This window comes from Trachypithecus francoisi, unplaced genomic scaffold, assembly GCF_009764315.1.
Source record: "Trachypithecus francoisi isolate TF-2019V2 unplaced genomic scaffold, Tfra_2.0 Contig01676, whole genome shotgun sequence".
Taxonomy (NCBI): Eukaryota; Metazoa; Chordata; class Mammalia; order Primates; family Cercopithecidae; genus Trachypithecus; species Trachypithecus francoisi.
In genome coordinates, this window is record NW_022681448.1 from 1,627,992 (window position 1) to 1,648,377 (window position 20,386).

General features: G+C 45.7%; 1 protein-coding gene across 1 annotated transcript; it reads right to left on the reverse strand.

Annotated features, from left to right (window-relative positions):
• Positions 1-436: 436 nt before the first annotated feature.
• Positions 437-20,198, reverse strand: ZMYM5 (zinc finger MYM-type containing 5). The gene is given in 6 exon segments (XM_033197250.1): positions 437-1,728; positions 1,731-1,951; positions 2,819-3,104; positions 8,202-8,295; positions 8,536-9,028; positions 20,103-20,198. Coding segments are annotated over 5 exon segments (1,188 nt in total). The 5' UTR covers positions 9,019-9,028; positions 20,103-20,198; the 3' UTR covers positions 437-1,624.
• Between the last annotated feature and the right edge of the window lie 188 nt (positions 20,199-20,386).

A 20,386-nucleotide genomic window follows, 5' to 3' on the forward strand; every position in this document is an offset into this window, starting at 1 on the left:
GAGATGGAGTCTCACTCTGTCACTCAGGGTGGAGTGCAGTGGCACGATCTCGGCTCACTACAACCTCTGCCTCCCAGATTCAAGCGATTCTCCTGCCTCAGCCTCCCTCCCAAGTAGGTGGAATTATAGGCACCTGCCACCATGCCCAGCTAATTTTTGTATTTTTAGTAGAGATGGGGTTTCATCATGTTGGCCAGGCTGGTATCGAACTCCTGACCTCAAGTGATCTGCCTGCCTCGGCCTCCCAACATGCTGGGATTACAGGCATGAGCCACCATGCCTTGCTGGTAAAAGATTTTTTAAAAACGTATTTTATTTTTTCCTTTATTTGTAAGATCACTTTGATTTTACAAAAGAGGAAAAGATTAATAGGAAAGCAATACAATCAATAATAACTTCCCAAGAGACATTTAATAACAACAGATAATGAACTCTATTTTTGAGACAAGTTCTTACTATGTTGCCCTGGGCTCGAATTCCTGGGCTCAAGCAAGCCCTCTACTCAGGCCTCCTGAGTAGCTCACATTACAGGCTTGCAGCACCACACCTGGCTTTGGTTTCAATTTTGACGTGACCCACTTAAAAGAAATGGGTCAACAATCTTTTTTTTTTTTTTGATAGTGTCTCTTGCTCTATCACCCTGGCTGGAAAGCGGTGGTACAATCATAGCTCACTCCACCTCAAACTCCTGGACTCCAGTGATCGTCCTGTCTCAGCCTCCTAAGCAGTTGGGATTATATGTGTGAGTCATTCATCTCCAAGGATCAACAATTTTTAGACAGTATTTTAAGTAAAGTTCACTGCCCTACAACATTTGTGGAGGGAGCTAAGGGAATCAATATCATCTGTATTCAGGATGGTGACTGTATAACTAGAAGCAGGGTAGTTCTCACTCTGGTAGCTGCGATAAAATCATGTCCTTCATATGCATGACTCAGGGTAACCAACACCAAACCTAGTTACCAAATACTTTATAAAGTGAGGACTGCCTGTATGCATATTTCTTCTCTTCTAAGAAATGGGAAGACTGCAATATCACTTAACGTTAAGCAAACAGCATACATTCACTCGACTTGTTCCATGTGTTCTTGTACCAGGATCTGTTGCTTCCTAATTTTAACTTTTAGTTTCAGGGGATACATGTGCAGGTTTGTTAGATGGGTATGTTGTTTTTGTTTTTGTTTTTCTTTCTGTCTTTTTTTGAGACAGAGTCTTGCTCTATCGCCCAGGCTAGAGTACAGTGGCGCAATCTCGAATCACTGCAGCCTCCGCCTCCCTGGATCAAGCAATTCTCCTGCCTCAGCCTCCCAAGGAGCTTATGCCACCATGCCCAGCTAATTTTTGTATTTTTAGTAGAGATGGGGTTTTGCCATGTTGGTCTCAAATTCCTGACTTCAAGATATCCACCTGCCTCGGCCTCCCAAAGTGCTGGGATTGCAGACATGAGCCGCCACGTCCGGCCTCAAGGTAGTTTTCCAGCCCTTGACCCCCAACTCCTGAGACTACATTTTTATTGAATGTCATCAGGAAGAACAAAACCCACCATAAAACAATTGCCTTGTTTATAAGCACAACCAATTCCATAGAAACAGATGTGTACTTTCGATACTATGCAAACGGAACTTTATTTATAAAATATCCCATAGGATAGTTCTAACATATCCTTATTCCTCCTTTCAGCTTCATGCTGCACATCCAGAACATGTGCATTATGTGGATGAAAGAGTACTTAAAGGTTAAAATCGTCACTGTTAGCCTAAACAACTTAGGTATAAAAATCCAGACCTCTGCTAATTTACTACAAATTGTACATCTTGACTTATTAAAAACTCCTTTTTTAAGATTCCGGTTGTTTTCATAGGGAGACAAACAAGATGTACTACAAAATTCTTGGAAGGATCTGCTTGATTCTACTGGAAGAACAACATCAGCCTTCTTTGTAGATGCATCTCTGAAACAGAAGGTATAGACACATACTTTAAGAACACTGCATTTTAATACAAGTCAAATATACTAATAATAATTGCCATTTTTCATTTTCTTATGATTTAATACTAGAAATCAAGTATAACTTTGGATGCAGCAAATCCACTTTTGGCTTTATTGCTAAGAGTTCTTAAATGATACAAGAAGAGTCAGAGATAAAAGTCTTTCATAGCACAAGAACCTTGCCACAAGTTCTTAAGATTTTTAGATGCATTCAAAAATGCTGGTCATAGGTTGGGCACAGTAGCTCACACCTGTAATTCCAGCACTTTGGGAGGCCAAAGTGGGCAGATCACTTGAGGTCAGGAGTTCAAGACGAGCCTGGCCAACATGATGAAACCCTGTCTCTACTAAAAATACAAAAAATTAGCTGAGCGTGGCGGCGGGCACCTGTAATCACAGCTACTCGGGAGGCTGAGGCAGGAGAATCGCTTCAACCTGGGAGGTGGAGGTTGCAGTGAGTGGAAATCATGCCACTGCACTCCAGCCTGGGCAACAGAGTGAGACTCCATCTCAAAAACAAACCAACAAACAAAGATGCTGGTAATAAATTCATAGAACTAAGGTGTAAGATGGGGAAGCAGGGGAGGCATATGTAGTAGCAGGGAGGAGGGCAATTAATTTTCATACCTATGCTCCATTTTTCTGCCAAGAGTAAATACAGCACATACTAGTCCACGGCTTGGATATATTCTAGGAGCTCAAGCTCAATAAACTTGAAGACCCTCCTGCAACAATTCTACCGATAAATCTATCCAGCTCTGCAATTATATTACTTATTTATACCATTAGTATTCAACTACATGAAGGAATGTTGAAAGGTACTGCTTACTTTTTACATATTACACTTCGTGTGTTTTGAGTACGTTTATGAGAAAAGGAAGAAAGGCAGGTGGTACAGCAAAAGAGGTGAGCTGATCCTTTTCGTTGATAAGCTGTCTGTCCCTTCTGTAAAGGTTTTTTGCAATTTGCACAAGTGATTTTAGCTGGTTTAGTAAGTTGCTGTTGGGCTGTAGGCTGGAAATTCTGCTTATGAAGTAAGGCCACTGGTGATAAAGAATCCACCCCTGGCTGTTTCTGATTACGGGGAAATGAAGCTGACTGGGAGATCCAAGAATCTTAAAAATGAAACAAGAAAAAAATCATGGAACAAATCAAAATGCACATCAGAAAAAGAACTTACATTTTCATTTAAGAGTTTAAGAGACAGATGAGGCAGGCGTATAAACATGTGGTTAAGGCCAGACACGCTTGATGTACAATCCCAGGGGAACTATCCACTTTGTATCTCAAGTGAATGATACTCCACTGTGCCAACAATAATAATAAAGTAAATGTTGGCGTCTGGAATTGTGTAATGTGGTAGCCATCAGCTCTTTTTTTTTTTTTTTTGAGACGGAGTCTCGCTCTGTCGCCCAGGCTGGAGTGCAGTGGCCGGATCTCAGCTCACTGCAAGCTCCGCCCCCCGGGTTCACGCCATTCTCCTGCCTCAGCCTCCCGAGTAGCTGGGACTACAGGCGCCGCCACCTCGCCTGGCTAGTTTTTTGTATTTTTTAGTAGAGACGAGGTTTCACCATGTTCGCCAGGATGGTCTCGATCTCCTGACCTCGTGATCCGCCCGTCTCAGCCTCCCAAAGTGCTGGGATTACAGGCTTGAGCCACCGCGCCCGGCCCCGCCATCAGCTCTTAAGTCAGACTCCAGGTTCAAGTATCTACTGAGCGTAATAGATTATACAAATACACTGAGGACACCTAACTCATCAGAGTGCTACGAAGAACACACGAGATAAAGTAATGCCTGGCACACAGGCACACTCAAGAAATAGTAGCCACTTTTTTTTTTTTTTGAGACAGAATCTCGTTCTTTCTCCCAGACTGCAGTGTGATGGCGCAATCTCGGCTCACTGCAACCTCTGTCCCCCAGGACCAAGTGATTCTCCTGCCTCAGCCTCCCAAATAGCCGGCATTACAGGTGTACACCACCATGCCCAGCTACATTTTTTTTTTCTTTCTATTTTTAGTAGAGAGGGTGTTTCCCTCTCTAATGTTGGCCAGGCTGGCCACGGACTCCTGGCCTCACGTCATCCACCTGCCTCAGCCTCCCCAAGTGCTGGCATTACAGGTGTGAGCCGCCACTCCCGGCCTAGCCTCAGCCTCCCCAAGTGCTGGCATTACAGGTGTGAGCCGCCACTCCCGGCCTAGCCTCAGCCTCCCCAAGTGCTGGCATTACAGGTGTGAGCCGCCACTCCCGGCCTAGCCTCAGCCTCCCCAAGTGCTGGCATTACAGGTGTGAGCCGCCACTCCCGGCCTAGCCTCAGCCTCCCCAAGTGCTGGCATTACAGGTGTGAGCCGCCACTCCCGGCCTAGCCTCAGCCTCCCCAAGTGCTGGCATTACAGGTGTGAGCCGCCACTCCCGGCCTAGCCTCAGCCTCCCCAAGTGCTGGCATTACCAGTGTGAGCCGCCACTCCCAGCCTAGCCTCAGCCTCCCCAAGTGCTGGCATTACAGGTGTGAGCCGCCACTCCCGGCTAATCACATCTTTCTGTCTGCTCACACCACTAAACAATCCATCCATCTCTTTCTATGTATTTCAAGTAAATTGTAGACATTAGTACATTTACTTTCAAAATACTTTAGACATAATAGTTTAAAATAAATCTATTATTATCTCCCAGTCTTCTAAAACATTACTTATCAGGCATTAATCCAGGTTGTGGATTACTCAGGAAAGACTCAGCTTTCCTAGCCTTACATAGCAGCTGCAGTATCATAAATTACTGCTAGCTTCAAAATGGTGCAGTATTACTTATAGGTGAGGTGCTTCTCAAACTGTATTGTCCATATTAAATCACTTGCGAATCTTGTTTAAATGGAGATTCTAAATTAGAAGGTCTGAGAAGAGATCTGATACTCTGCATTTCTAACCAACTCTCAGATAATGGTGAAGCTTTGAGAAACAAGGCCCTATAATAAAAACTTATTTTGTAATCTCTCTTCAAAAGCAGCTTTTGGACAGGTGAGGCGGCTAATGCCTATAATCCCAGCACTTTGGGAGGATAAGGTGGGAGGATCACTGGAGGCCAGAAGTTTAAGACTCAGCCTAGGCAGGGTGCAATGGCTCATGCCTGTAATTCCAGCACTTCGGGACACTGGAAGCCCGGGAGTTTGAAACCAGCCTAGGTAACAAGGCAAAACCCCATCTCCACAAAAAATAAACAAAATTAACTGGGTGTGGCGGTGCTCGCTTGTAGTCCCAGCTTCTCACTCTGTTGCCCAGTCTGAAGTGCAGTGGCATGATCACAGCTTACTGCAGCCTTGAACTCCTGGGCTCAAGTGATCCTCCCATCTCAGCTTCTTGAGTAGCTGGGATAAACGGCACATGCCATACACCTGGCTAATTTTTTTTATCTTTTGTAGAGACAAGGTCTCACTCTGTTGCCCAGGCTGATCTTGAACTCCAGCACTCAAGCGACCTTCCTGCCTCGCTCTCCCAAAGTGCTAAAATTATAGGCGTGAGCCACCACACCTGGCCACTTTTTTTATTTTTATTTTTTGAGACAGAGTCTCGCTCTGTTGCCCAGGCTGGAGCGCAGTGGCGTGATCTGGGCTCACTGCAAGCTCCGCCTCCCAGGTTCACGCCATTCTCCTGCCTCAGCCTCCCCAGTAGCTGGGACTACAGGTGCCCGCCACCATGCCCAGCTAATTTTTCGTATTTTAGGTAGAGACGAGGTTTCACTGTATTAGCCAGAATGGTCTCAATCTCGTGACCTCGTGATCCACCCGCCTTGGCCTCCCAAAGTGCTGGGATTACGGGTATGAACCACCATGCCCGGCCCACCTGGCCACTTTTTACTTTTTTTTTTTTTTGAGACAGAGTCTTGCACTGTCACCTGGGCTGGAGTGCAGTGGCACGATCTCGGCTCACTGCGACCTCTGCCTCCCAGGTTCAAGCGATTCTCCTTGCCTCAGCCTCCCAAGGAGCTGGGATTACAGGCACACACCACCACACCTGGCTAATTTTTGTATTTTTAGTAGAGATGGGGTTTCACCACATTGGTCAGGCTGGTCTTGAACTCCTGACCTCATGATCCGCCCGCCTCAGCCTCCCAAAGTGCTGGGATTATAGGCCTGAGTCACTGTGCCTGGCCTATTTTTATATGTAAAATTACAACAATCTGTGAGGCTCTGGATGATGTTAGTATTTCAATCCATAGGTTGGAAGGGGTTTTTTTTTTTTTTAGACGGAGTCTCGCGCTGTCACCCAGGCTGGAGTGCAGTGGCCGGATTTCAGCTCACTGCAAGCTCCGCCTCCCGGGTTTACGCCATTCTCCTGCCTCAGCCTCCGGAGTAGCTGGGACTACAGGCGCCCGCCACCTCGCCCAGCTAGTTTTTTGTAATTTTTAGTAGAGACGGGGTTTCACCATGTTAGCCAGGATGGTCTCGATCTCCTGACCTCGTGATCCGCCCGTCTCGGCCTCCCAAAGTGCTGGGATTACAGGCTTGAGCCACCACGCCCGGCGGAAGGGGGTTTTTATCAGTACTCCTCTTAGTGAGTCCTCAGTGTCTACTGAAAACTCCATTTAGCTTCTCTGCAGCCTTTTCTGGAATTGAATGCATATTCAATAGGGAAAAACAGCCCCAGTTCTTCTCTCAGATCTTGGAACCCTAATTTTTCCATTTGTTATTTGTAGCTATTGATGTCCTTAAACAGATACTTTACACATTTTGTCATTTTCCCTAATTATTCTCAGCAAGAGGGATAGGACTTAGCTAGGTATCAGAAGTGCAACTCCCTAGAGTCAGTATCATGGTCAGAAATGTTTATAATGCAACAAAAATATGACAGATGTAAGAGCAAATTCTAAGTTTAGGTATTTTCTCTCATGAGCTTTTTATTTTTTTTGTACTGTTTATACAACAGTATGTGAGAATTGAAGAACTTTCACTGAAACATAGTATACCCTAAAAGTTAAAGAAAGAATTAAATGGTCCTTTCTAGGGCCAGGCGCGGTGGCTCAAGCCTGTAATCCCAGCACTTTGGGAGGCCAAGACGGGCGGATCACAAGGTCAGGAGATCGAGACCATCCTGGCTAACACGGTGAAACCCCGTCTCGACTAAAAAATACAAAAAACTAGCCGGGCGAGGTGGCGGGCGCCTGTAGTCCCAGCTACTTGGGAGGCTGAGGCAGGAGAATGGCGTAAACCCGGGAGGCGGAACTTGCCGTGAGCTGAGATCGGGCCACTGCACTCCAGCCTGGGCGACAGAGCAAGACTCCGTCTCAAAAAAAAAAAAAATGGTCCTTTCTAACAAATTTAATCCTATTTTCTTTTTTTTTTTTTCTTTTTTGAGACGGAGTCTCACTCTGTTCCCCAGGCTGGAGTACAGTGGCACGATCTCAGCTCACTGCAAGCTCTGCCTCCAGGGTTCACGCCATTCTCCTGCCTCAGCCTCCTGAGTAGCTGGGACTACAGGAGCCCGCCACCACTTCCCGGTTAATTTTTGTATTTTTAGTAGAGACGGGGTTTCACCGTGTTAGCCAGGATGGTCTCGATCTCCTGACCTCGTGATCCACCCGCCTCGGCCCTCCAAAGTGCTGGGATCACAGGCGTGAGCCACCGTGCCCGGCCAAACCTCTTTTCATAAAACAGAATGCAGTTCTACGTGCTCGTGATCCGCCCGCCTGGGCCTCCCAAAGTGCTGGGATCACAGGCGTGAGCCACCGCGCCCGGCCGAATCTATTTTCATAAAACAGAATGCAGTTTTACGTGTACTTTATGAAGGGCCAGTTGTTTTGGTTTTCCTTTTGGTGCTGCCAGCTTCCGCCTGTAATCCCAGCACTTTGGGAGGCCAAGGCAGGTGGATCACTTGAGGTTAGGAGTTTAAGACCAGCTTGGCCAACATGGTGAAACCCTGTCTCTACTAAAAACACAAAAACTAGCTGAGTGTGGTGGCAGGCACCTTTAATCCCAGCTACTCAGGAGCCTCAGGCAGGAAAAGAAAAAAAATCACTTGAACCTGGGAGGCGGAGGTTGCAGTGAGCTGAGATCTCACCACTGTACTCCAGCCAGCCCGGGCGACAAGAGCGAAACTTGGTCTCCGAAAACAAACAAACAAAAAACAAAGTCAGAGAATGTGAATAAAATAGATATGAGCACTAAAAAGAACAGCCAAAGGTTTATTTACTTGAGGTAGAAATAATATCACTTACTGCTTACCAGGACTATGATGAGTTGCAGATTCTCCATTCTGAAATACGTCTCCTGCCACATTCATTCTACCAGGGTTAAAAGGTCCTACTCCAGTCTTGGTCTGTGGAGTTAAAGATGGGGTGTACGTTTGTATATTAACACCAAAATTACTTGACTGCAGTCCTTTAGCGACATCTCCCAAGTTGGTATTCTATAGTGATGTTTTATATGTAATCATTATGTTCATATCTTGCCCAGCATTCACAGAGCTTATACCTGTTTCTAAGGTTGTAACATTAGTAATAACGTATTTCAGAGTCAATTCTGTAGTGATACCACTATTACCCATTCCTGCATTTACCTTACTTCTTGAAAGACTGGAAGTGGAGAAATCCAAATCTTTGGTTTTGTTTTTAGTTCCAGGAAGTCCCCATTCAATAAAACAGGAAGAATTTTTCTCAGCTCCTCCATTTGTTTCTATGTCCTCTTCATCATCAATAACAATTGTCTCACTTATATTTCCTTTCTGAGACGCCAAATCTCTTGAAGGAGGAGGAATTACAGAATAATTTCCTTGTGGCTTTTCATTTTTTGATGACACAAGTATGAAGTTTCTTTGATCAGCTATTGCTGGAGCAGAAATTGAAGGAGGTTGTATAGATTCAATAAATACAACATCATCATCATCTTCCACTGGTGAGTTCCTAGATCTACTGACTATAGGACAAGCTGGATGACCAAATGAATCCCCTATGTCCATGAGACTAGTTGCCATGGCCATATTCCCTAATAAAGCAGGAGTCTGTTCAGTCAATTCTAATCCTCCCACTGAACATTTATCCATGCCAATGAACCTGTAAAGAGACAGAAAAGAAAAAGTTCTAGTATGTTATGATTTTTGCATTTTACTACAATAAAATAGCACAAGTAAATTTTTCAAATTATTTTTTGTGATACCTGATATCCACTCTGGTTTTCCTCTACTGTTAACTAATGTTCACTTCAGAGTTTGATGGAAATTAATTATATAATTTCGGTAGTCCTTTAAAAAATTCTAATAAATTTATAGTACTCACATTAGTCACTCTTTATGGTGAAAAAATGCCTGTTTCCTTTGAATTAGAAAATAGTAACAAAATAATTAAATACCAATAACTTAAGGTCCTAATATAATCACTTATATTCCATATGCTTTTATCTACTACAGCGTTTATGATATGGCCCTATTTCCCAAGTGTCTCCTGCCATTGTTTTCTTTCCAAAATCTCTTCTTCCAAAATAATTATGTGATTATCTTTATGCATCTTTTTTGTCCTTGTACAGAAAGCATTAAGTCCATTTATGCCAGATATTATGCAATGGACTTTTTACAGAAAGTAAAATTATCAAAACTCCATGATAGTAGGTATAACTTACTCTTAGAGTTCAAGAAATTGAGGCCTAGGGAAGCTAACTAAATTGTTCCAGATAATACTGGGACTTAAACTCAGGGCTCTAATGCTAGGCCCCAAATTCTTTTTCTTTTGAGAGAGGGTCTCACTCTCTTATCCAGGCTGGAGTGCAGTTGCGTGATCCTGGCTCACTGTAGCCTTAAACGCCTGGGTTCAAGCAATCCTCCTACTTTAGCCTCCCAAGTAGGTAGGACTACAGGCTCTTGCCATCACAGCCCAGCTAATGCTCCATAAATTTCTTGGAGAGAGGAGGTCTCACTACATTGCCTGGGCTCATCTCAAACTCCTGGCCTCAAGCAAACCTCCTGCTTTGGCTCCCCAAAGTGCTGGGATTACAGGCATGAGCCACGGTACTTGGCCTAGCCCCAAATTCTTAATTTGTTAATACTCAACATTTGTATATTTACTATGCACTAAGCTATGATGAAGAAAAGAATCTAGCAGAGACAGTAGTTGAAAAATCTCGAAGTGAAAAACTGATGAAACACGGGTGGCTCTTAAGAAGGTGAGAGATAAGGACATGTGCACAGCTGGTAATGAAATTGATCATGTATAAGAATCACCTCTATCTCAACTGAAAAAAGGCAAAAGTAAGTATAACTGAAATGCACGTAGGTATGCAGAAACAATACATGGGATTATACATGCTGGCCTCAATTTTCAATCTTTTTTTCTTTTGGTGTGAAGTCTCACTATGTTACCCAGGCTGGTCTCAAACTCCCGAGCTCAAGTGATTCTCCCGCCTAAGCCTCTCAAAGTGCTGGGATTACAGGAATGAGCCACCACAACAGGCCTGGCCTCAGTCTTTTTTTTCTTTTTATTTTGTGAGACAGGGTCTCACTCTGTCACCCAGGTGCAGTGGCACCATTTCAGTTCACTGCAACCCCCACTTCTCAGGCTCAAGTGATCTCCCTGCCTTAGCTTCCTGAGTAGCATGCCTGGCTAATTTTTTGTATTTTTGCTAGAGACAGGGTTTCACCATGTTGCCCAGGCTGGTCTCAAACTTCTGAGTTCAGATGATCCACCTGCCTCAGCCTCCCAAAGTGCTGGGATTATAAGTGTGAGCTACTACGCCTGGCCTCTGGCCTCAATTTTCTGAGTAGAAACTTGAGAGTGAAATGGAGTGGGAATTTTACAGGTGTTGAATGATTAAGAAAACACACTTCATAAGGCAGTCATCATTCCATTTTATTTTAAACATCTCATATTGAAATATGCTTTTTTTTTTTTTTTTGAGATGGAGTCTCGCTCTGTCACCAGGCTGGAGTGCAGTGGTGTGACCTCAGCTCACTGCAACCCCTGCCTCAGCCTACCAAGTAGCTGGGACTACAGGCGTGTGCCACCACGCCCAGCTAATTTTTGTATTTTTAGTAGATACAGGGTTTCACCATGTTGGCCAGGATGGTCTTGATCTCTTGACCTCATGATCTGCCCACTTTGGCCTCCCAAAGTGCTGAGATACAAGGCGTAAGCCACTGTGCCCAGCCAAAATATGGTAACATTTTTATTCTAAAAATTTCCCAGCCGGGCATGGTGGCTCACACCTGTAATCCCAGTACTTTGGGAGGCTGAGGTGGGTGGATCACTTGAGTTCAGCTGTTTGAGAACAGCCTGGCCAACATGGTGAAACCCCATCTCTACTAAAAATGCAAAAATTAGTTGTGGTGGCAGGTGCTTGTAATCCCAGCTACTCAGGAGTCTGAGGCAAGAGAACTGCTTGAACCCAGGAAGCAGAGGAGGTTACAGTAAGCCAAGATTGTGCCACTGCACTCTAGCTTGGGCAACAGAGCAAGACTCCATCTCAAAAAGAAAAAAAATTCCCAATTTAATCTATAATCCATATAATCATGAAATAGGTAACACTTATTTTTAGTATGTATTATGCTATTATATATATTAACTCAGATAACGCTTACTTAAGTGAGCAAGGAACTATTATTCTTCCCATTTTGCCAATTAGGAAACTAAGCCAGGAGATAAGTAACCTGCCTAACTCACCATTGCTAAAAAAGCTAGTCAGGATTCAAATCCAAGAAACCTGACTCTAAAACCTATTTCTCAGCCACTATATTATATGCAATGAATGTGGAAAACAATTGTTAAAAATTACTTATCTTGGCCGGGCGCGGTGGCTCAAGCCTGTAATCCCAGCACTTTGGGAGGCCGAGACGGGCGGATCACAAGGTCAGGAGATCGAGACCATCCTGGCTCACACGGTGAAACCCCGTCTCTACTAAAAGATACAAAAAACCTAGCCGGGCGAGGTGGCGGGCGCCTGTAGTCCCAGCTACTCCGGAGGCTGAGGCAGGAGAATGGCGTAAACCCGGGAGGCGGAGCTTGCAGTGAGCTGAGATCCGGCCACTGCACTCCAGTCCGGGCGACAGAGCGAGACTCCGTCTCAAAAAAAAAAAAAAAAAAAAATTACTTATCTTTTGTTAAGATGAGCCAATTCATTACAATAACAAAATTAACATTTAAATAAGGCTGTTTCAAAGATAAAGAAATAACAAATTTAAGGACCCAGTTTAAAATAAGGTTTGTAAAAGAAACGAAAAAAACTGGGGGCCAGGAATGTTGGCTCATGCCTGCTAATCCCAGCACTTTTGGGGGCCAACTGGGAGAACTGCTTGAGCCCAGAAGTTTGAGACCAGCCTCGGCAACATGGTGAGACTCCACTTCTACTAAAAATTTTTTTAAATAATGAAAAAAAAGGAAAATAATTTCTGGAAAAGAGTTATAACTGACTCCACAGTATCTTCTTCTTCTTTTTTTTTTTTTTTTTAAGATGCAGTCTCACTCTGTGGCCCAGGCTGGAGTGCAGTGGCATGATCTAGGCTCACTGCAAGCTCCGCCTCCCAGGTTCACACCATTCTCCTGCCTCTGCCTCCCAAGTAGCTGGGACTACAGGCGCCCGTCAGCACGACTGGCTAATTTTTTGCATTTTTAGTAGATTCGAGGTTTCACCATGTTAGCCAGGATGGTCTCAGTCTCCTGACTTCACGATCTGCCCGCCTGGGCCTCCCAGAGTGCTGGGATTACAGGCATGAGCCACTGCGCCCAGCCCACAGTATCTTCTTGTGGCTGCTAGGTTCTATTTTACGTTTCTCACAGAAAATAATACACAGAGTACTCTTTATACTCAGTTCACTGCAGTCATCTACCTTTAAAAAAAAGATTAAGTATTCACCTATGTTTAAATCCCAGATTATAAATAAGTTAAAACACTACTAAAGGCCAGGTGCGGTGGCTCACACCTATAATCCCAGCACTTTGGGAGGCACCAAGGTGGGTGGATCATGAGGTCAGGAAATCGAGACCATCCTGGCTAACACGATGAAACCCCATCTCTACCAAAAAAAAATACAAAAAAAAAAATTACCCAGGCATGGTGATGGGCACCTGTAGTCCCAGCTACTCGGGAGGCTGAGGCAGGAGAATGGCATGAACCCGGGAAGTGGAGCTTGCAATGAGTGGAGATGGCGCCATTGCACACTCCGGCCTGGGAAACAGAGCGAGACTCAGTCTCAAAAACAAAAAAACAAACAAACAACAACAAAGAAAACACTACTAAAAGCCATTGTGTTTATAACTTAACTGTCAAAAACTTTAATTCTATAAACACAAGACCATAAGAAAATTTTGAATATTTCTACAATATTGTGTAAAAACAGAGAAAAAGATGCTGTTTAGCCAATTAGCTATGTGGCAGCAGGCAAATTATGTCACCTCACTTTTAGTTTTCTAAACTGTGAATGGGGATAACATATAGCTTTAAGCTTTTTAATGAGGTGAGTTGACATGCAAATCTCCAGCATATGGCCTGGTCCACATCAGAGAGTGCAAAAAATATCAAATTATGACCAGGCCCGGTGGCTTATGTCTGTAATCCCAACACTTTGGGAGGCCGAAGCAGGTGGATCACCTGAGGTCGGGAGTTCGAGACCAGCCTGACCAACACGGAGAAACCCCACCTCTACTAAAAATACAAAATTAGCCAGGCGTGCTGATGCATGCCCGTAATCCCAGCTACTCAGGAGGCTGAGGCAGGAGAATCGCTTGAACCCAGGAGGCAGAGGTTACGGTGACCTGAGATCATGCCATTAAACTCCAGCCTGGACAACAGGGGCGAAACTCCGTCTCAGAAGGAAAAAAAAAATATTAGCCAGGTGTGGTGGCATGTGCCTGGAGTCCCAGCCACTCAGAGGACTGAGGCAAGAGAATCGCTTGAACCTGGGAGGTAGAAGTTGCAGTGAGTTGAGATCATGCCACTGCCCTCCAACCTGGGTAACAGAATGAGACTCTGCCTCAAAAACAAACAAAAAATCCTTTCCAATAAAAAGGTATTTAGGCAAATACTATGTTACATCACTACATCCTGGGATTTCAGCAACTGTCTAATTTTAAATATTTAACTAGTCTTCTTGTGGTATCTTATTCACACACAAATTATAACACTAGCAAAATCCTTAAATGTAAACTATCTCTAGAGAATGGGTAACAAAGTAAACTTAACAGGATATTTAGGCGTAAAGATAAGCGTTAACATAAAACAAAGAAACGAATACATGTACTTTGACCTATTTGGCCCATTTAGCTCTCCTCTTGTAGACTACTTTCAGAGACACTTCACAGTTGAGTATATAAGCACTCCTAATTAAAATCAGATATAAAGGTGTACCATGACTCTGAAGGTACTCACAAAAGTAAGAGATTAGAAAAAGAAGAGTCAACTGAACTCCCACCACAGATAGCAAGAGAATTACTGCAGGAACCAGGTACAAAATTACTATCTAAATTGGGCCTGGTGCCTCACACCTATAATCCTAACACTTTGGGAGACCAAGGCAGGAGCATCACTTGAGGCTAGGAGCTCAAGACCAACTTGGGCAACAAACTGAGAACTCATCTCTACAAAAAAATAAAGGCCAGGTACAGTGGCTCAAGCCTATAATCTCAGCACTTTGGGAGGCTGAATGAGATGGGAGGATAGCTTGAGCCCAGGAGTTCAAGACCAGCCTGGGCAATGTAGAGAGACCCCTCTCTACAAAAATTTAAAAATTAGCCCAACATGGTGGCATATGCCTGTAGTCCCTGCTACTTGGGAGGCTGAGGTGGAAGGATGACTTGAGCCCAGGAGATCAAAGTTGCAGTGAGCCATGATCACACCACTGCACTCTAGCCTGGGCAACAGAGCAAGACCCTGTCTCAAAAATAAAAAATAAATATAATAAAATAATTAGCTAGGCAAGGTGGTACACGCTTGTAGTCCCCAGCTACTTGGGAGACTGAGGCAGGAGAATCACTTGAGCCCAGGAGTTCAGGGCTGCAGTGAGCTATGATCACCCCACAGCACTAAAGTCTGGGTGACAGAGTTAGACCCATCTTAAAAAAAAAAAAAAAAAAAACAAAAAAAACAACTCTGTCTAGAAATCAGTAGCCCAGCAGAGATTAAGACAGTAAACTGGGCCAGGTGCAGTATAATGCCCCGTAATCCCAGCGCTTTGGGAGGTCTAGGCGGATGGATTGCTTGAGTCTAGGAGTTCAAGACTAGCTTGGGCAACACGGCAAACCCTGTCTCTACAGAAAATACAAAAATTAGCCAGGTATAGTGGCATATGGTTGTGGTCCCAGCTACTTGGGAAACTGAGACAGGCAGATTGTTTGAGTCTGGGAGACGGAGGTTGCAGTGAGACGGGCCACTGCACTCCATCCAGTCTGGGTGACAGTGAGAGACCCTGTCACAAAAAAAAAAAAAAAAGATGGCCATTGATCATGTACAACTGACTTCGTTCCCTTCCAAAACTCCCCTAAACAGTACTATCACAAGGAAAGGAAGAACAAGAAACAAAAGCAGTATGATTTTATAAGTAAAGAACAGAAGGATGAATGGTTAACTAACTGCCAACCTGAGATAGCCAGAGTCTAAAATGGTGGAAAAAAAAGCCAAGAAACATTCTGATTTACACTGTAGGCTCAGAAATCTGCAGCACCAGGTATCCCTGGAACAGAATGGGCAGATGCTAAAAAAAGAGGTTGAGAGATCTCTTCCCTCCCATCAAGCTGATGGTGACAGGCCTTTCCCCATCCTAGCACAGATTCTAAAAATTTTTTTCTTTGACAAGATAGAACATAAGATCTAAGACTTGGGTTCACCAAGCACTGGGGAATGTTTCAATACCAAGAAATAGCCCCTCTCCATTGCTTGAACCCAGGAGGCAGAGGTTGCAGAGGGCCGACATCACACCATTGCATTCCAGCCTGGGTAACAAGAGCCAAACTCCATCTCAAAAAAAAAAAAGAAATGTCTTCTCTCCTATTTGATTCCCAGAGAGCTGGCATCCAGACTTATATTTTCCAGGCAGCAAACTCTTCTCTGGAGGCTTTCTTTCTCAGCAAGACTCTTCCCTGTGGAACTAAGCATTAGCAAAAAAGGAAAGTCCTAAAAATATTAACCTATGGGGTTCCCTATCAATTGGCCAGAAGATCATCCGCAAGCTTCAAGTTAGAAACCCCACTCCCACTCTTCCAATTTGCTTTTTAGTTACCAATTGTTTGGTTTTTGTTGTTGTTGTTGTTTTTCGGGGGTTTTTTTTGAGACGGAGTCTCGCTCTATCACGCAGGTTGGAGTGTGGTGGCGCAATCTCCGCTCACTGCAAGCTCCCCCTCCTGGGTTCACACCAGCTTCCTGACAGCTGGGACTACAGGCACCTGCCACCACGCCTGGCTTTTTTTTTTTTCTTTTTTTTTGTATTTTTAGTAGAGACGGGGTTTAACTGTGTTAGCCAGGATGGTCTCAATCTCCTGACCTCGTGATCTGCCCGCCTCAGCCTCCCAAAGTGCTGGGATTACAGGTGTGAGCCGCTGCGCCATGCCTTTAGTTCCCAATTCTTAATCATAAATAAACCAGTCAAGAATTAAACAATATATATAACACCTACTATGTACCCACAAAGATTGAAAATAAAATTTTTTTAAAAAGGAATTACACAGGCCAGGTGTGGTGATGGGTGTCTGTCATCCCAGCAGTTTGGGAGGCCAAGGCAGGCGTATCACTTAGGTCAGGAGTTCCAGACCAGCCTGGCCAACATGGTCAGACCCTTGTCTCTACAAAGAATACAACAATTAGCCAACGTGGTGGCATGTATCTGTAGTCCAATCTACTCGGGGTGCTGAGGCACAAGAATCGCTTGAACCGAGGAGGCAGAGGTTGCAGAGAGCCTAGATCACTACAAGGGCAAGACTCTGTCTCAAAAAAAAAAAGGAATTATAGACGGAGTCTCGCTCTGTCGCCCAGGCTGGAGTGCAGCGGTGTGATCTTGGCTCACTGTAACCTCCACCTCCCGAGTAGCTGAGATTACAGGCATGCGCCACCACACCCGGCTAATCTTGTACTTTTTTTTTTTTGGTAGAGACGGGGTTTCTCTATGTTGGTCAGGCTGGTCTTGAACTCTCGACCTCAGGTGATCTCCCTGCCTTGGCTTCCCAAAGTACTGGGATTCCAGGTGTGAGCCATCGCGCCCAGCCAATTTTTGTATTTTTAGTAGAGATGGGATTTCACCATGTTCGCCAGGCTAGTCTCGAACTTCTGACCTCAGGTGATCCACCCACCTCAGCCTCCCAAAGTGCTGGGATTACAGGCGTGAGCCACCATGCCCAGCCAACACTTCTAATATAAAAAGAACTGCTAGAAACTAAAAGCTTAGTGGCAAAAATGAAAAATTCAGCAATAAGAACTGAAAGATAAAGCTGAGAAAATCTCAAGAATTAAAGGAAAAAATAAAGAGGATAAGGATTATATTTCAGGTGGGGGGGAGAATTATATCTCCCACTACCTATACACATGTATGCGTGTGCGCATGTGTGGGTGTCTCAAACCTCATGGACCAGGCTTTTTTTTTAAGACAGGGTCTAGCTCTGTCGCCCAGCATGGAATGCCATGGCACAAACACAGTTCACTGCAGACTTGACCCCCTGGGCTCAAACAATTCTCCCACCTTGGCCTCTCAGAGGGCTGGGATTATAGGAGTGAGTCACAGTGCCCGGAGCCACTTTACTGATTTTTTTGAGACAGAGTCTCTATCTGTTGCTGAGGCTGGAGTATAGTGCTGTGATCATTGCTCGCTGCAGCCTCAACCTCCTGAATTCAAGCGATCCTCCCACCTCAGCTTTCTGAGTAACTGGGACTACAGGTGTGTGCCACCACTCTAAGCTAATTTTTATATCTTTTGTAGAGACAGAGTTTTGCCATGTTGTCCACACTCAAACTCCTGGGCTCAAGCTCTCAAGCTATCCACCCACCTCAGCCTCCCAAAGTGGTTGGAAGACAGGCATGAGCCACTGTGCCCAGCCACTTTACCTACCCACCACATCCTGACACAGTCCTAAGTTTAACTAATTAAAGAGATGTGCTGTGAAATGCAAGAAAATAAGAGCAAACAAGTCAGTAGAGAGCAACAAGGATAAAATGAAGGCAGGACTAGTACTATGGGAGACAAACTAATCACAAGTTTTTGATGAGCAATGGAAAACGGTTTGATCAAGGTTGAAAAGACAGAATTGGCAAGAACTGAATCCCAGATAATAAAAGTTGAAGTAAAGCTTGTAGAAAATCATTTTCGGCCGGGCGCGGTGGCTCAAGCCTGTAATCCCAGCACTTTGGGAGGCCGAGACGGGCGGATCACAAGGTCAGGAGATCGAGACCATCCTGGCTAACACGGTGAAACCCCGTCTCTACTAAAAATACAAAAACTAGCCGGGCGAGGTGGCGGGCGCCTGTAGTCCCAGCTACTCGGGAGGCTGAGGCAGGAGAATGGCGTAAACCCAGGAGGTGGAGCTTGCAGTGAGCTGAGATCCGGCCACTGCACTCCAGTCCGGGCGACAGAGCGAGACTCCGCCTCAAAAAAAAAAAAAAAAAAAAGAAAATCATTTTCACTCCTAATGAAATTATTCACACAAGGACTGGTGTTAAAAGCATTAAGTGAATAGCTGACAGAGAAAGGGCATTTGTACGGTACCAAAATGAACACATAGATCACTGTCCAGTTGCAAAGAAAACCCCGAAAAAACAAAAACAAACATTAACTTCCACTCAGATTCGGTGGTCAATCTTAGAATTAGGAACAGTGTGACAACTACTTTATGTTATCTCCTCATGTGATGCTAGCTGGAGGACTGTCAGGGTACATAAATAACAGTCTTTCTCAAATACTAGGCAAACATCAACGTCAAAACAACAGATTATTGAGTAGTGTTTCTTTTTAATCCAACAGTAAAAAAGTTTTTCCAATGTATTGGAAAAGAAAAAATTGTAAAATGCAAGGCACTTAAAAGAGCTAACTCTAAATCTTGTTCTGGAACTTGGGTTCCAAAGCTAAATCCCTCAGGAAGAACATCCTACTACTGCACTAATTATATTAGACAGCAAAGTGAGGTTAAAAACAACAACAACAACAAAAAAACTCACAATGGAGTTGTGATTTCTGCCAAAGCCTCACGACATAGGCTTGAAGGTGATTCCTGGTCCTAGAATGAGAAATGAAAACCAATTTCTGTACAACCAACCTGTATGCACAACCAACTCAACACTGGGAGGTGGCAATGGGGTAAGAGGCCAAGGAGTTCCTGGGCTCGCTACCCTCCCCCACCCTAATGTGACCAGAAATTAAGTTGAAAAAAAGAACTACAGGAACCGCAACGACGAGACAAAGCTAAAACTGCTTCGTCCACCTGCAGCACTGGGGATGGAGCGGGCTGGGGATCCGAGGCCTGTTCCTACGAAGGCAGAGGGAGGGGCAAACGTTGCCTCGACGACAAGGGATTTGCATTCCTCCTAAATTTGCCCACCCAGCGTCATCTGTCACTCGAGGAACCATGTCTCAAGTAACGGGCGGCGCGCGTCACCTCTGGGCCCACAACTGCCTCGAGAAGTTGCCCTGGGGCCCCAGCAGTCGACGACAGGCCCCAGATCCGCCATTAAACTCGCCCAGATAAGCCGCAAAGAGTAAAAGCCGCGCAGCGTCGAGAAAAAGAAAAGCGGAGGAGGAGACCCAGTGGGGCAGAGGCAGCAGCCCTCGCCCGATAAACCTGGGGACCTCGGCTCCGGCGGCAGGGGGACAGCGCAGCCCCGAGAGCGGACACCCAGCCGGGCGCCCCTTTCCCGCTCCCCCAACACTCCCAGCCTCGGAGAGAAAGGAAAATGCCCCGCGACGTCCCCCGGGGGCCGGCACCCCGCCCCGCCGCCCCGCCGCCCCGCCGCCCCGCGACCCCCGCCGCTGGCGACCGCCTCCTCCAACACTCCCGGCCTCGCCCGCACTCTCCCAGCCCCTCGGGCCGCACGCAAAGGCGCCGGTGACAGGAGCGCAGCCCCGAGATGCCCCTGAGGCCCCGACGCGGCGACGGCGGCCGAGCCGCAGGATATTAACCGGGTCGCTGGGAGGCTGCGGGGGCTGCCCTCACCCATCTCCGCCTCCCCAGTCACCTCGGCCTCCGCCTCCGGAGGCTGCGCTGCTCCCAGTCACCCCCAGTCTCGGCGGCCCTGGACTGGAAAGACAGCTGGGATAAGCCTCGCCCGGTTCTGGCTGCGGCTTCGCAGAACGAACCTCCCCTCTCCCGGCCCTCCCCGCTTCGGCGACTAGCACAACTCCGCTCAGTCCAGTCCCGGCTTTGGCGATGGTGAGGAGCTGGAGGCGGAGAAGGAGGCGGCGGCGCTGCAGAGCCCGAGGAGGCCCCACCCTCCGTGAGCTCGTTGGCTGGCGGGGGAGG